The 18,142-nt window shown below is 42.0% G+C and overlaps 1 protein-coding gene across 2 annotated transcripts in view; it reads left to right on the forward strand.

Annotated features, from left to right (window-relative positions):
• Positions 1–2,520: 2,520 nt before the first annotated feature.
• Positions 2,521–18,142, forward strand: part of VLDLR (very low density lipoprotein receptor) — a 31,973-nt gene continuing 16,351 nt past the window's right edge. For both annotated transcript variants that reach the window (XM_081942070.1, XM_081942071.1), the window contains exons 1-3: positions 2,521–2,742; positions 14,876–14,995; positions 17,751–17,873. In XM_081942070.1, the coding sequence (XP_081798196.1) occupies positions 2,664–2,742; positions 14,876–14,995; positions 17,751–17,873 (322 nt within the window). In that variant the 5' untranslated portion in view covers positions 2,521–2,663. The remainder of the gene's footprint in view (positions 2,743–14,875; positions 14,996–17,750; positions 17,874–18,142) is intronic.

Below are 18,142 nucleotides of genomic sequence, written 5' to 3' on the forward strand. Positions count from 1 at the left end.
GGATGCCATTCGGGGGAAATTCAATTAAAAGGAAGTTTGCACTTTTTATTAGTTGTGTTTATTATATCACGGGATGCCATTGGGGGGGAATTCAATTAAAAGGAAGTTTGCACTTTATGCATTGTGATGCCAATAACTGCTTTACTGATCACATCTAATTACTGGCTATAAACAAGCAAGTATAAAGTTATCTATAAACATGCAGTTAAGACACATCAAAGGAGGTGACTGGTTATTCTTGAATTTTTGAAGATGTTTGGCTCTTTCATGTATTACATGAATTTATTAAAGTACACTGGCATTGTAGCTCTAGCACAGAATGGTTGTGCAAGTACAGTGTGCCTCTAATTCAGAGTATAAAGGTGAAAGGTTCCCCCTGTACATATGTGCTAGTGATTCCCAACTCTAGGGGGCAGAGCTCATCTCCACTTCAAAGCCGAAGAGCCAGCACTGTCTGAAGATGCCTCCATGATCATGTGGCCGGCATGACTAAACGCCAAAGGCACACAGAACACTGTTACCTTCCCACCAAAGGTGGTCCCTATTTTTATACTTGCATTTGTATGTGCTTTCAAACTGCTAGGTTGGCAGAAGTTGGGACAAGTAACAGGAACTCACTACCTAACGCACTAGGGATTTGAACCACCAAACTGCCAACCTTTCTGATTGACAAGCTCAGGGTCTTAGCCACTGAGCCACCAAGTCCCTAATTCAGAGTATAGTGGAATCTAATTCCACCTAATATGTAAAGACCAGACTTAGTCAATATAATTTAGCAAAATCACTTCAAACTTTAATTTTGTGCTTTTCTATATGCCTTAATAAAACTCAGTGGTTCTTCTATTATATGCCTTAGGAGTAAGACACTAACAATGCAATGGTAAGGCATATTCATTCTATATTTTCCAACCCTTTAATAAGTTCAGAATTTGCCAACACAAAATACCGAGGCTGTGTTTAAATGATATACTAAATTATAGTTTGTTTAGTCATGGTTTACTACATCAGCCACAATTACTTTCACACAGTACACCAGAAATCCATTATTTTCAGACAACGGGTGGGTTTAGACAACTTGCTGATTGACAAACCTTACAGAACAATTAACCAGTGGAACGCCTTGCCTCCAGAAGTTGTGAGTGCTCCATCACTGGAAGTTTTTAAGAGATTGGATAGGCATTTATCTGTACGGTCTCCTGCTTAAGCAGGGAGTTGGACTAGAAGACTTCAAGGCTGTTACTCTGAAAAATCACAATTTGGCATATTGTATTATGTCAACTCAGTTAATGGAGTACAGAATAAACACGTGCCAATCTCTGTCTGCAAAAAACAGTCAGCTGAAAAATTCCATTAAAAGGAGAGGGAAATTTTGCAATTTTCCATCACAGCATTTTCTCCCGAATTTCAGGCTCATGCTTAACCCATAAGGACCTAAATTGCTGAAGTCTATAGGTGACAATCAATGGCTTACCAAACTCCAGAATCTTACTCCACAGCCATTCCCTGTCTAAAAGAGAACAATCCTATGAACTCCCCCCCCCCATCTAAGCTGAATTCAAGAGATTTACTACCAACAGAAACTGCCCTTTAATTTTAACGATTCAGTTGCTGAGACTTGACTTTTAAGTAAACCACCTTCTAAGTAAGGCTAAAATAGAAAAGACTTACAGGATTCCTAGTAAGGTCGCCATCGCATTCCCAAGGGGAATTACGCCCCAGTGCAGTGGGCAAGATTCTCCTCGGAGAAAATACTCGAAGCATCGCGCACTTGCGTAGCAGCAATCCTGTGCAATACTCACCAGGAAGTAAAAACAAGACGGGTTGGAAATCGCTTCCCTGGAAACCCGCATCGGACCCCTCCAGCGTTGGCAGCGTTACGCCGACATTAATACCAGCGGCACATACCATTAAGATCCTGCCCCTAGTGCCATCATGCCCAGCCCCAAGAAACAGCCGCAAACAGCACGCAGGAGGCGGCAGATCAGACACCTCACCTGCGCGCCTCACCATCAATAGCCTCCTCATCCTCCTCAGCTGGTCCACAGGGGCGGCGCCGCTGGTTCGGCCGAGGGATCGAGCGCAGGCAGCGTCTGGTTGCCGGGCGAAACGCTCTCCCAGCTGCGGCGGCAGGTTGCGTGGATCAGGAAATTAGGGCAGCCGGTTGGGATTGGAGGCGCTCGCGAGCCAACCAGAGGCCGCCCAGGAGTCCGTGAGTCACCGGCGCGCAAGGAGAGCGGAGCGGGGAGGCTGGTTATAAGAGCGGCGCCGAGCTGCCCTCCCCTTTGTGTACGTTCTTCTTCGGCTCTTCCTTCACCGGCACCACCGGTGTGTGCGTGCGCGGGTGCACGCGCGTCGCCTTGCCCGAAACCGCCTGGATTTCTGCTTCTACAACCTCCCCCCCCCCCCCGCCGCGCCCGCAACCTTCCCTCTCCCCCCCCCCCCCCGCCGCGCGCGCTTTTGCCTCGGACTGGAATTGCCTCTTCGCATCGCCGCTGCATTGTCTGCTTCTGGCCGCCCTACCTGGAGCCTTGCCCCCCCCCCCTCCCGAGGAGGCTCTTTAAATTTCTCCGAAAGGGGAGGGCAGCGAGGAAAGAGTCCCCCCCTCCCCGCCCGCCTTCTGCCCCGAACTTGTACAGTGAGGAGGCGCCGCGGGCGCTTGCACGATGGACACGTTCTGGCGGCGGGGACTGAGGCCGGGGCTGCTGCTGCTCTTGGCGCTGGGTTGCCTGCGAGGAGCGCGTGGTGAGTAAGGGGGTTGCCGTTAAGGCTTCGGAAGCTGCCGCGGCTCCCGGGTCTCTTCCCCGGGGACGCCTGGCAACCGGGTAGGCGGCGGGGCGAGGGCGGCGGGGAGGGACGCGGCACGCGAGCGAGCCGGCGCGGTGGCTTTGCCTCTGGGGAGCGGCGGACTCCCTCGTTTCTCCAGAAATGCCTCCCGAAGAGCAGGAATTCTAACCCCCCACACGCACACACACGCACGAACGGCTACGTGCCCTTGCGCTCGTAGTCAAAATCCCTTTTTTCCCCCTTCTTGCCCGTCCGCCTTGCCGAGACGCCGGGTAGGAAGGCGGCGGCGGGCGGGGAGGGGGTGCTGTTGCTGCTGCCGCTTTCCACTTGGTCTCGGGTGGCAGTCGTGGGAAGCCAGAGAGAGAGTGCGTGGTGAGAGGTGCAACCTGGCCTCCTGCGGAGGGTGTCCCGGCCTTTCTTTGTTCTGACAGCTGTTGTGGTCTCCGACGTAACCTTGACCCTGAAGTTGAGACCTTTTGCTCAAAGGGGAAGCTCCTCAAGTGCTCCCCTGCTCCCCCCCTTTCCCGTGGTTTGGTACATCTGAAGGGACCAAGGAATGTTGGTCGCAGAACTTTCCATCTGCCTGGGGTGGGGGGGCAGGCCCTTGAAGAGTTCCGTGGCGCACCATATTGAGGACATTGTAGTGCAAAATGCTTATGTGCTTTTCCTGTGTCCTTCTATTCAGGAACTGTAAACTGTGGTTTAATGGCATTTATAACTGTAACTGTGACTTGATGGCTGGGGCAGACAGCATTGGGCTCCCAAGTGTGTGTGGGGGGGGGTCAGTGGTGTTACACAGAAGAGGAAGGCTATAGTAACAGATGCTGAGAATGCTAAAAAGAAGTCAGGGAAGTACTCCAAATGAAAAATGCAGATAGTAGATACTAGTGATAGATCCTGGGAACATAGTTTGGGCAATGTTGCATGGCCTGCAGGGACCAGAGACACACAACGCATTGTTCTCGGCAGTATTTTAGTTGGCATATGGAGCTGGCTTTGAAGGCCAGTGATGTTTTTAATTAATGCTTGAAGATGTGTTTGAGTGGTTTAATCATGAAATAGCTACTCCCTTAAATAATAATCCTGGTCTGCTTTTCTCTCCTTGCCTAACTTTCTTGAACTGCTTGAGCAGCTGGAGAAGATAAAAACTGGGAGAAACTCCCACACACAATTAAGAACTTCCCAATCCTTCATAGTTCTGCTAATTCCTAATACTGTTAAGTCTATGCAAGACAATTATCACGAATAGGATTGCACTTCAAGTGCTGTAGGATGGTGACTTGCAATAGTTGGTGGCAAATGTTGTTTTTATGGTGGGGGAGGCCATTTAAAGCCAAGCTAAAATTCCAGGTTGTCTTAAATAGGAACATGTAGGTGAGATTGTTTAGTTTATTAGAACAAATTCTTTGGATTCAGCTACATTATGACTAGGATTATTGCAGATGGATATGCAGTAATGGCCACATCACTGGTTTGCTTCCTTTCTATAGGTCTAACTTGAGTAACCTTTAAACTTTAGCGCTTGAGAAGCAAAATGCCAATCCACCAAAATGGTAATCCTCCTTCCCTGCCAATTATTCCATTGTAAACATGCTATGTGTGTAAAACTTACAATACTTGTAAAACTTACAATACCTGACTGTGGTGTAAACATTTCTAGACTATAGTCTTCCATCAGATAGAGAAAGGAATGGAATCTTACATTATATTTGTTTCCTTGTGTTTTTTTTAATCCCTGCTTCACTGGAAATCAAATATACATTGATAAGTTTTCTTTGTGGTGGTTTTTAAATATCTACAGTTCCTACTGAAGCAAGCTTTCCACATCATGCCACTTAAGAACTTTCTTCTTTTTCAAGCATTAGTAATTTGGCCAAGAAACTTAAGTTTCAAGGCCAAGTAGTGTCAATACCAAGTTACATGTGTTTCTTCCAAAGGCATTAGAGTAGGTGTCCATATGTACTGCATTGCTATCAGTGGAAAGGACAAGCAGTCCTTTTTAATATAGTTCTAGCCCTAACATGGAAAACCCACAGGATTACAGTAAGCATAGATAATGATCAGAAGATAATAAAAATTATGGTTCCTCATCTTTGTTTTAGTGTATTTGTTAATGTAAAAGAAAATATTGGATATGAAAATATTGGATGTGTTCAAAACTCTGTTCAAAATGGTTATTCCAGTTTTCCATAATTGTGATGGTATTTTAACCATAGATGTAACCCTCGATTTACAACCATTTGTTTAGTACCAAAGTTACAACAGCACTGAAAAAAGTGACTTATGACCAGTTTTCACATTTGTTACCATTGCAGCATCTACATAGTCACATGATAAAAATTTGGGTGCTTAGCAACAAGCATGTACTTATGGCAGTTATACTATCCTGGAGTCATGTCATCACCATCTGTGACCTTCCCATCTGACTTCCAGCAAAGTCAATGTGGGAAGCTTCCTTTAACAACTGCATCATTTACCATACTTAATAATTTTGGCTAAAAAATGTTGTAAAATGGGGCAAGCTCACTTAATCGCCTTACTTAGCAATGGAAATGTTGGGTTCCATTGAGATACCTTTGAGGACTACATGTACTGAAAAGTTTCAAGACCTCAAATGTGGTGTTTTAAAGTTGGAATACCTATTGTCAAAAACAGATCATGCCAGACTAATCTTATTGCATTCTTTGATAATGTGACAACATTAGTAGACCAGAGGAATGCCGTTGATATAGTTTACTTGGACTTCAGTAAGGCTTTTGATAAGGTAGACCATAACCTACTACTAGATAAAGTAGAAGAATGTGGGTTAGACAGCATCACCACCAGATGGAGTCATAACTGGCTGACCAACCACACTCAACGTGTAGTCCTCAGTGGAACTGCATCTTCACGGAGGGAAGTATCCAGCGGAGTACCCCAAGGCTCTGTTTTGGGCCCAGTACTCTTCAACATCTTCTTCAATGATTTGGATGAGGGAATAAATGGGGAACTCATCAAATTTGCAGATGATACCAAGCTGGCAAGAAAAGCCAACACTGCAGAAGATAGGCTAAAGATGCAGAAGGATCTTGACAAACTTGAACATTGGGCACTATCTAATAAAATGAAATTCAGTGGTGAAAAGAGTAAGGTTCTACATTTAGGCAAGAAAAGCAAAATACACAGGTACAGTATAGGTGGTACCTTGCTCAATAGTAGTAACTGTGAGAGGGACCTTGGAGTCCTAGTGGACAACCATTTAACTATGAGCCAGCAGTGTGCAGCAGCTGCCAAAAAAGCCAACACAGTTCTAGGCTGCATAAACAGGGATAGAATCAAGATCATGTGAAGTGTTAATGCCACTTTATAATGCCTTGGTAAGGCCACACTTGGAATACTGAATTCAGTTTTGGTTGCCACAATGTAGAAAAGATGTGGAGACTCTAGAAAGAGTGCAGAGAAGAGCAACAAAGATGATTAGGGGACTAGAGACTAAAACATATGAAGAACTGTTGCAGGAACTGGGTATGTCTAGTTTAATGAAAAGAAGGACTAGGGCAGACATGATAGCAGTGTTCCAATATCTCAGGGGTTGCCACAAAGAAGAGGGAGTCAAACTATTCTCCAAGGCACCTGAGGGTAGAACAAGAAGCAATGGGTGAAAATTAATCAAGGAGAGAAGCAACTTAGAACTGAGGAGAAATTTCCTGACAGTTGGAACAATTAATCAGTGGAACAGCTTGCCTCCAGAAGTTGTGAATGCCCCAACACTAGAAGTCTTTAAGAAGATGTTGGATAGCCATTTGTCTGAAATTATATAAGGTTTCCTGCCTAGGGAGGGGGTTGGACTAGAAGGCTTCCAAGGTCCCTTCCAACTCTGCTATTGTATTGTATTGTATTGTATTATAGTGGAGTCAAGATAGTTTTGGCACTCTTTGATAAGTTCAACACAGCCATCTTGACCAGACCTACCACCAATCACAGTAAACTAATGAAGTGAAATATAGTAAGTAGGTAAAAACATATTTAAACAGCTGTCCTGCTTGTGACTAAATTTGGAATACAAGAGTTGATTGCCCTTTGCAGCATCGAATATCATGAGCTAAAGTGTCAGTTTAGCATTAGATTTGGCATGAACCTTTGAATTGGGTATCAGCCATCTTTAATTTTTGTGATGTCCAAAACCATATGAGCTGCAGAAGCCTTTCATACATGTTATATGTTTGTCATGCTATTTCCTTACAAAGTAAATGATACTAAAAATGCTGAAAGAGTAGCCAGTAAGCAAAAGAAACTAAAGGAAAAGAAGAACAAATAAAATCTTACTAAAGTACTCCATTGTGTTTATCTTGCCATGTATGACTATCCTTGCTTCCACTATACCCATATACTAATGCATTGCTTTGTACTTTAAGGTTATCTTTTTTTTTTTTTTTTGAGAATCATCAACTTTCTCCAATCATGACTTTCTTGGTTTTTCCTTTCCTTGCAAGCCATTTTTCTTCATGTATGTATTTGTCATCCTTACACATCTATATACTCTAAACGTATACATAGACAATACTTTATATAACAAGGTGGGCATACACTTGTTTTCATGTATGTCTACATATTTTCAGTTCTTTCAAGTTTAATTCATTCCTCACAATAAACCATATTTTACAAGTAGCTTTTTACTAGACTTTTTCAGGATTTAGAACAAAGTTTTTCAAACTTGGCAAGTTTCAGTTATGTGGCCTTCAACTCCCAGAATTCTCCAGGGAGAATTGCTCAGCATGCTGGTTGGGGAATTCTGGGAGTTTGAAAAACACTGCTTAGAATCCCTCCCTCATTCTCTAAAGGTATACAAATTCACCCATTTCCTTGCATTTCTACCATTGTACTGGTAATTGTTCACTTCCCTTTTGACAGGAGATTTTCAGAGAGAGAAATGAAAACCACCTCATAGTTTCATCTCACATTGCCAGCTGTACTTATTCATAGCACTGTACTCTGAAACAAGTGAAGTTAAAGTGAGGATTGTGCACTTAGCAAAACTTTCTGTCTGCTTGTTGGGATTATTCCAATTAATTACACATTCAGAGCTTTACAGGGGAAGGAAGATCAAGACTAGGTCCTTATATTTGCTACTCAGCATATATAAACACTTATTGACTTTCTTCTAGCAGTTTTTGTAATTTAAATTTGGTTTTGACAAGCACATTCCACAAGAGTGGCATTTAAGAAAAGCTATTTAAATTGTGGAGATTAATGTATTCATTGGTTTTCTGTTCAGGGAGAAGCAGAGATCTAGCTCACAGCTTTAATAATAATCAATTTTGAAACAAGCTTATGTATTGTGACAAAAGATGTCTATGCTTGTGTGAATGCCTTAACTTGAATTTTAATCGCATCTACCTAATGCTTTACTCAAGAGACGTTGCCAATGTTTTAAAAGTCTAAACTTCTAATGTTTTAAAACTTTCAAAACTCCTTAATCTTGGGTCTCATGAGGTGGGATTTGTCCAGTATAACTTTCCCCAAATCTCCATCCTTCAGTTCTGGGAAATAACCACAAGTAATCCTTAACTTGCATCTTGTAACAGTTCAAAGTTACAATGATACTGAAAATTATTTTGACTAGTCCTCAACTTATGACCAAAGTAATATTCCCATGGCCATGTGATCAAAATATGAACATTTGATAATGGGCATATACTTACAATAGTTGCAGCATCCTGGGATCACATGATTGCCATTTGTACAATGTATATTGACCTTTTGTTAAATACTTGGTGTGCAAGAAAAGTAGAAGAATCTGAAGCTGGACCTTGCCAAAAATCCGCTTAAAGACAACTTGCTGTTTTAGTGAGTGCTAAAAACAAATGCAGCCTCGATAACCTTCAGGTGAAAAAAGTAAATATCTACATGATGCAACAAATTAGGAAAGGCTTGCATCATGCTGTGTACTTCCTTGGCCTTTAAAATATTAAATGTCAAGGAATTCCAGACAGATAAACCTGACTGTGAAAACCATGTCTTACTGTATTTCATTCAGATCATCTTAATAGGGGATGAGGTATGGTATAATAGTTCTTACCCTGTTTCCCCGAAAATAAGACCTCCCCAGATAATAAGCCCAATTGGGCTTTTGAGCGCATGTGCTAAAATAAGCTGTCCCCCCCCGAAAATAAGCCCTCCCCCAAAATATTGCAGCACAGCAGCGGCCATGAGGTAACCACACTCGCCGCCTCCTGCAGCTCAAAAATAATAAGACCCCCTCGAAAATAAGGCTAAGCACTTATTTCGGGGGTCAAAAGAAAATAAGACCCTGTCTTATTTTCGGGGAAACATGGTACTTATGCCCTGGGTGTAGAAAGCCCAAGCACAAATCCATTCTAAGTTTCACTATTAAAAAATGATACTTTTATTATGGTTAGTTAGTTGCCCAGTTAGCCAAAGGGTTTAGACTGGACTTGGCATTTTTACCTACTTACTGAATTCTTCCCAAGGACTTGAGATAGTCAAATGTTGATGTTTGATGGTGTTACAGATATTGTTGCAGGATATAAGTTGTTCCAAATACAGCTACCTTTTGCAATTGATGGTGATTTTGTCAATATCAATAGTGTTCAAGTCACGCTCCAGATATTTTGAGATTGCATCCAAGGCAAGGTACCTGTTACCATTATCTTTGCTTTCTTTTTCCATAGTTGTTCTATTTCTATTTGCAGGTTTTTTGTATTTTTTTTTTCTCTAGTTATTTCTCTTCTCTTCTGCGGTCTGCGAGAACTGCCATGTCCAATATCCGGACTATTTTTTCTTTTTTTATTGACAGTTTGGGCAATTGTGTGGCAGGTGCTCCTCTGCTTGAATTGTAATATTGTTTGTCGCACAGCCAGCCAGATGTTTAGACTGGGTTTGACATTTTTATCCACCTATCAAGGCCTTCCCAAGGTGGTATTATTTCACTTTTTATGGATTACACACTAGGTAGCTCTTTTTCTGCCAGTGCTGTATAGGTAAGATATGAGCAAGCAGTAGCTCTTCCGCCCCAAGGAAATGAAACTCGTAATTTTGCTATATTGGAAGGACTGTTGCCTCTATAGTGGATACATGCTTCAATTTTATCTGTGAGATGTCTCAATTTAATCTCTGGTATCTTCATATGGAATGGGAAGTTTTGTCATAAGAGATTCTGTAAAACTGCTGCCAGTTTGAGATCACTAATCAGTGATCTAAAATTGCTAAGGCAATTTTCTCTTATTCTTATGTATGATGAAACAACAAGCTTGTGTTGTGGCAGATATCAAGCATCCATGTGCTGTGGAATTGTGCTCTTATTAACAGAATATCAGAGTTGGAAGGGACCCTGGAGGTCTTCTTGTTCAATCACTGCTCAGGCAGGGAACTCTATACCATTTCAAACAGATGGTTGTCCAATTCCTTCTTTAAATCCTTCAGTGTTGGAGCACTCACAACTTCTGGAGGCAAGTCATTCCATTGATTTAATTGTTCAGTCGAGAAATTTCTCCTTAGTTTTAGATTGATTTTCTTCTTGATTAGTTTCCATCCTTTGCTTCTTGTTATACTTTCAGGTGCTTTGGAGAATAGGTTAACCCCCCTCTTCTTTGTGGCAGCCCTTCAGATATTAGAACACTGCTATCATGTCACCCCCTTGTCCTTCTTTTCATTAAATGCTATGCCCAGTTGCTTCAACTGTTCTTCCTATATTTTAGCCTCCAGTCCTCTAACTTTTTTCTTTTCTTTTCTCTTCTCTGCACTCTTTCTAGAGCAGCGATGGAGAACCTTTTTTGGCTCGCGTGCCATAAGTGGGGGGAGTGCAGGGGGGTCGTGTGCAGGCATGCCGCACCCATAATGCAATGCGCGACCTCCCAGTGTGCATGCGCGCACTACAGGCGCGACCCTCCCATTTTTGCATGCTTTTTTCACCCTCCCCAGGCTCCAGAGCCTTTATAGGAGCCTGGGGAGGGCGAAAACAGCCTCGCCCGCCCCCTGGGAAGCCCTCTGGAGGCTTCAGGGACCTTCAGGAGGCTTCCCTGAAGCCTCCGAAGCAGTCAAAACGATCCTCCGAGCAAACCGGAAGTCACTTCTGGTTTGCTTGGAGGGTCGTTTTAAGCGCTCCGAAGGCTTTAGGGACTGTTAAGAGGCTTCCCTGAAGCCTTTGGAGTGCTCAAAACAACCCTCCGAGCAAACCGGAAGTGCGTTCCCGAACTTCCGGTTTGCCCATAGGGCTAATTTTTTGCGCTCCGGAGGCTTCAGGGAAGCTCATGAAACCTCCGGAGGGCCTCTGGGGGATGTGGGGAGCTCTTTTCGCCCTCCCCAGGCTCCTATAAAGCCTCTGGAGCCTGGGGAGGGCGAAAAATGGCTTTAAAAAAGGGTGAACTCAGCTGGCCAGCATGCGCATGCATCTTTTTTACACCATGGCAACCAAAACTGTATGCAATAGTGCAAATGTGGTCTTTTCAAGTCTTATCAAGGCATTATAAAGTGGTACTAACACTTCACATGATCTTGATCTTATCCATCTGTTAATGCAGCCTAGGATTGCATTGGCTTTTTTGGCAGCTGCTGGCTCATATTTAAGTGATTGTCCACCAAGACTCCATGATCCCTCTCGCAGTTGCTAGTATTGAGCCAAGTACCATCTACTACCGTGTTTCCCCGAAAATACGCCAGGGGCTTATTTTCTTTTGCCCCACGAAATATGCCCTTGGGTTTATTATCAGGGAGGGCTTATTGTTTTGGGGCTGCCGGGCGGCAGCAGGCGGCGGCGGTGGCCTGGGAGAGCTGCGCAGGTGCTTGGTGGGGCTGCGGGCGGAGCGGGCGCTCACGCAGCCCGCTTCTCCGGCCGGGCAGAGCTCAATGCGCTGACCTGGGGGGTGTCCCGGGTGTGCGGAGCCACGGGGGCTGGAGGGCGGGCGGAGCGCCGCGTGGCTTGGCACCTTGGGGATTGCCCCCTGGGTCGGTGGGTGGCGCTCTTTCCGGCTGGGGAGGGGATTTGCCGGGTGGCTGCTCGTGGGCATGGTTGCCTCGTGGCTGCTTCGCCGCTGGGGCTGTGCTCGGCTCTTCGGGAGCCAGTTCACAGGGGAGCAGCCGCCCGGCAACTCTCCCCTTCGGCCAGGCAGAGCGCCGCTCCCCGGCCTAGCGGTATCCCGAAGGCGGCAAGCAACCCCCCCGGCTCCTGCGACTTGGCGCTTTCGGAATAACGCTAGGTCGGTGAGCGGTGCTCTGCCTGGCCGGAGGGGGGGGTTATTTTCAGGGGTGGGCTTATATTTTTCCCCACGCGAAAAATGTGGCATGGGTTTAGTTTCGGGACAGGTTGTATTTTCGGGGAAACACGGTATACCTGTGTGTTTATTTTTTCTTGCCTAAATGCAGAACCGTACTTTTTTACCATTAAATTTTATTTTGTTAGATAGGGCTCAGCATTCAAGTCTGTCAAGATCCTTCTTTATCTTAAGCCCATCTTCTGGAGGGTTGCCTATTCCTGCTAGCTTGGCTTCTTCTGCAAATTTGATGAGTTCCCATCTATCCCCTCATCTAAATTATTGATGAAGATATTGGAGTACTGCGCCTAAAGCAGAGCCTTGGGTTACCCCACTGTATACGTCCCTTGATATAGTAGATGAAGTTCCATTAAGGATTACATGTTGAGTGCAGTTTGTCACCAGTCTGGTGGTGTGATACTGTCTAATCCACATTATCCTATCTTATCAAGTAGTAGGTTGTGGTCTATTTTATCAAATGCCTTTCTGAAGGCCAAGTAAACTACATCCATAACATTTATCTGGTTCGCTGATTTTGTCACTTTGTCAAAAAATGCAATAGACTTGTCTAACATGATTTATTTTTGGCAAATCCATATTGGCTTCTGGTTATGACTTTCTTTGCCACTAGGTGTTCGCAGATTTGTTCTTGATTTTCTTTTTCCAGAATCTTCCCAGGTATTGATGTCAGGCTGATAGGTCTGTAGTTTCCTGGATCCATTTTTTTTTCTTTTTTGAAGATGGGAACTGAATCAGTCCTTTTCCAGTTATTATTCTATCATATCTTATAAATAATAGTATTTGGGTTTTTCCCTATAGCAGTAGTGTATATGTGTATGTATATATTTATTAAACTTATAGTCCATCCATTTCCCTGATAAGGCATTTTTATCATAATATCCTATGCTTCCTATTATAGCCCTCTTCCATATCCTTCTATAGCATAGACCATATTTTTGTAGACAGTGATAAAATACAAAGACAATCTTCACTTTAACCAATACCTTACACGCACATCTCATTGTGTTAGTTTTATGGTGATAATATGAAGTTGGATTTTATTTAGATTCCCCATGAGCTTGGTTCCAAGGTGTTGGGATATTTTTGGAGGGGGGTGATGAGGGAAAGGGAGGAGTTAGTAGTTCTTACACTAAAGCAAAGTTTCTAAAAACCAGTCTGTCAAATACTGTAAGTGCTATCAACCCCAAAACATAATGCCAGAAAAAGCAAGTTGTTGGCACCTCTCATAAGTGTTATGCATCTTCCATATCTAGACATATATGGAGGATGCAGATGTTTCCTTTGAATTTTCATGAGTTTCTAGGTCTAAGATGGATAGTATGTGGATATCTCTGTAATTAAAATCTGAAAAAAGGGGGAAAGCATCTCTTTCAAGATCAAAGAAGGGAACAGTTCTTAAGTTTGCCAAGACAATATATTTGATGTCCAATTTATATTTGCACAACAGTGTTGCAGCTATATTTTTTTCCTCCGGGGTAGTGTGCTTTCAGCATCAAAAGATAAGTTCTTAAACACTTTTCTGTTTAATCTTTCAAAATGACTTCTTAGTTTTTAGTACTTCCTGCTAGAGTACACTTGGAGTACAATTTTGCAAAACAGTTTCTCCATTTTTGTACCAATCACTGACAAATTATGTTACTGGATTCCTTACTTGTTCCTCAACTTTCTTTCCCATTGCTGAGGAAAGAAAAAACTATTTTTTAAAACCTTCAATAATTTGTTATCTTCATCAGAATGAATGGGGTACTTTATAGAATATAAATCTTCTTAAAACCCAGGAGTAGGCAGAAGATATATTTAGATTTGCTATTTGTCCTTTGGATGATGATTTGGTTTATGTTCTGAAATAGCTTTTTCTTGATTGATGTGGAAATGAATGATTTAACTTGAATATCTGAATAAGACTGATTTTCTGAATAAGATCAATTTTCCAATTTGAAATAAAGATTATTTGAATCAGATTTTGCTTGATTCAAATGGTTCATTCATAATTAACTCTAATTTTCTTCTCTTACTCAAATGTTATTTACAGTATTTTCAGATATTCTCTGCATTTTTTACAAATCCATAATTGTAATGTTTATTTGGTCAATGATCAGCCAAAATACAACTATGTTTTATAAAGTTTCTCCAAGGTAATTAAAACCTTTCCCCTTAAATGACATGTCACTTTCTCAGCTCTGGAAGTTTTATCAAGTTTTGAGACTGGGTGCTAAGTGTTCTTTGTACTGTATATACAAGTTTAGAATTTAGAAAGAAAATAGTATTTGATTTGGAAAAAGCTAAGCTACTTCTCCAAATAGTCCATAGATTTCTTCCCCAGTGTTGCGTGTAAGATTCCTTAATAGATTAATACCTCACCTAATTCATTTTTAAAGTATTTAGGTATCTTCTCTTGGAAATGGGGTGATCTAGAATTGCTGTATAGATAAATAAATAGAAGTATGTACATATGCCTCCATCCATATGTGATGCTGTTTTATAAAAATGCATTAAAAAGTCTTTCCAAATTTCCTTATATTATCTCACTGATTATTTGCCCAACATATTGATTCTACTAGCTTTTAGAAATAGCTATGTCAATCTTAGCCTAAATCAAGCCTAATAAATAATAGTAATAAATAATGTACCAGAGCTGCTCCTTTTTTAAAACTGCAGTATTAACTGAGATGCATGAAGAATGGCATTTTAGGAGTGATCACTTCATAATCACTTGAAAAACGTTAGTTCCTAGATGACTGGAATTGTCATTCTTAAACTTCGACATGTTCTGCTGCTTCAAAGTCTGTTGGATCTAATTGTAATCTGTTTCTTAATTTAAGGTACAAGGGTAACATGTGATGAATCACAATTTCAATGTCACAATGGCCGCTGCATAACTCTTGTGTGGCGATGTGATGGGGATGAAGATTGCTCTGATGGCAGTGATGAACTGGCTTGCGGTAAGCTTAACATGGCCACTGACCCAGTCTCTTAGTAGTAGGGTTTGGTTTTTTATATGTCTTTGAGTCATCTTAACTCTGATGACTTCCTGGACAAGCCCCTGCAGTTTTCTTGGCAAGGTTTTTCAGAAGTGGTTTGCCATTTCCTCCTTCCTAGGACAGAGAGAGAGAAAGTGACTGACCCAAGGTCACTCAGTTGGCTTTGTGCCTGAGGTGGGACTATGACTCACACTAATCACTACACTGAACTGGCTCAATCCTACTAGCAAGATATTCTTATAAATAATTCAGCATGGCTCTGACAGCCAACCAGAAAGAACAACAATTATAAAACAACAACAATAGTGGTTCAAACTTTAAGACGGGTTATCAAAGCATCTAACCATGTAAAGCAACTGTGAGAATAGTAGCCATAATCTGAATAGTTTAGAATAGGAATGCTAGTTATATCAAGAGTTTCATATTGACCTTGGTATTGAAGCCTACAAGCAGAACTGGGCTTCTTGCAATGCCATTTCTTTGACCTGAGTTAGACAGAAAGAGCAGACATCTAGAAATCTACTCCCAATTGCTAGAAAAACGTCTTTCCTTCTTAGTGTCTTTGCTTCTCAGATCTGAGATCTAATTAAAAAGGGTTCTGTGTAATGAGTTGAGGCTATCTTAGTTCTGCTCTTACCATTTTCCAGGATGCGGCTGGAAATGCAGGATATTGAAGGAGTATGATTTCCTTCTCATTGTAGATAGAAGAATTGAACATGCACCTCCTTTTTAAAAAGGGTCATAGATGTTCCTATTCCGCACAGTTGCTTTTCCATGATACTGTTAAGACTCTTGTTATAATATTATCTAATATCTAGCATACACAACTCTGGCTGTGTTATCTAAACATTGAAGGAGAATAATTATATTAGTCTATAGGAGCTAAAAACTAGATTTTGACAATGCCTTTTCCAACTAACAAGTAATATTTAAAGATATAACCTCATGAGCTGTGGTTAAAAGATTTAGCAACAATATTGAGTGAGAATTTGCTGTACTCATAGGCAACAAAGGTTTCAGGCTATTGCTAAAAGTCTCAACAAAAAATGGGCTTTGAATAAATTGTTAATGGAATAGGCACTTATATACGCTATATTGCCAAAAGTATTTGCTCACCCATCCAAATAATCAGAACCAGGTGTTCCAATCACTTCCATGGCCACAGGTGTATAAAATCAAGTACCTAGGCATGCAGACTGTTTTTACAAACATTTGTGAAAGAATGAGTTGCTCTCAGGAGCTCAGTGAATTCCAGGGTGGAACTGTGATAGGATGCCACCTGTGCAACAAATCCAGCCATAATAATGCAAAGCGTCGAATGCAGTGGTGTAAAGCACGCCGCCACTGGACTCTAGAGCAGTGGAGACGCGTTCTCTGGAGTGACAAATCGCGCTTCTCCATCTGGCAATCTGATGGACAAGTCTGGGTTAGGCGGTTGCCATGAGAATGATACTTGTCTGACTGCATTGTGCCAAGTGTAACGTTTGGTGGTGGAGGGATTATGGTGTGGGGTTGTTTGTCAGGAGCTGAGCTTGCTCCCTTAGTTCCAGTGAAAGGAACTCTGAATGCTTCAGCATACCAAGTCATTTTGGACAATTCCATGCTCCCAACTTTGTGTGAACAGCTTGGAGCTTGCCCCTTCCTCTTCCAGCATGACTGTGCACAAGTGCACAAAGCAAGGTCCATAAAGACATGGATGACAAGAGTCTGGTGTGGATGAACTTGACTGGCCTGCACAAAGTCCTGACCTCAACCCGATAGAACACCTTTGGGATGAATTAGAGCAGAGACTGAGAGCCAGGCCTTCTCTCCAACATCATTGTGTGACCTCACAAATGCGCTTCTGGAAGAATGGTCACAAATTCCCATACACACTCCTAAACCTTGTGGACAGCCTTCCCAGAAGAGTTGAAGCTGTTATAGCTGCAAAGGGTGGACTGACGTCATGTTGAACCCTATGGATTAGGAATGGGATGTCACTTACAGTAAATTCATATGCGAGTAAAGGCAGGTGAGCGAATACTTCTGGCAATATAGTGTATCTGTTTCATGTTTATTTTTATCCTGCCTTTATTATTTTTTTACAAATAAGTTCAAGGCAGTGAATATATCCAACATATTTTTCTCCTATTTTTCCCACAACAACAGTCCTCTGAGGTGAGTTAGGCTGAAACAGAGTGGCTGACCCAAAGTCATCTAGTTTGCTTTTATGACTACAGCAGGACTAGAACTCACAATCTCCCAGTGTCTAGCCTGGTGCCTTAACAACTACGCCAAACCAGCTCTCATATGTAATCTGTATCTTCATAACCAATCTGTGCTCCGTAACTCACCCTAGTTTAAATCCTACATCAGTTTAGCCATTCTGTAAATCTGATTATGTAAATTTTAGCTCATAGAAACTTATGCCTTTTAATAATATCTGTTGAAAGTGTTAAATCTGTTTTTAAAAGTGCTATCAGACTCCTGTGTAGTAACTAGGATAAAATTGGCTACGTGACTTTCTGAGAAATGAAGCAGTTCCAGCAATTATTATTTTTAAAAAAGCTGACTGTTACTTGTTTGAAAACAAGTAGGTCTGCTATGCTATCAAATAGGCTTTGAACAATTCTGGAAGGGAAAATTTGAAATAACTTTTAAGCAGAGCATTTGAAACTATGCAGCAGAGTTTTTCCTGTATTTTAGGCAAATTTAACAAAATGCTACTCTTATACAGTGAAGAAGACATGTTCTGCAACAGATTTTGTTTGCCAGAATGGGCAGTGTATACCAAACAGGTGGCAGTGTGATGGAGATCCTGACTGTGAAGATGGCTCCGATGAAGGATCTGAGATTTGCTGTGAGTAGGCTGACATCTATGCTGAAGATCAACTGCACCATCTTCCCTTTTAAAGAGAGAACTAAACTGCCTATGCATCAATACATAATTCATTTGTATAAAGTAGGCCGTCAGTAAAGATCTATTGTTAGATTTATGTCCCTCCTGTCCTTCAATATTCACACATGCCTCTAAAATTTTGCACTCCAAAACATTCTTCAGATTGAGCTGGCCCATAGATAACAGATAAGTAGGCCCGAAATAATTTCAGGTTCAAGCTTCTATGACAT

The sequence above is a fragment of the Natrix helvetica genome, assembly GCF_964273705.1.
Source record: "Natrix helvetica genome assembly, chromosome: 2".
In the NCBI taxonomy this organism is placed as follows: domain Eukaryota; kingdom Metazoa; phylum Chordata; class Lepidosauria; order Squamata; family Natricidae; genus Natrix; species Natrix helvetica.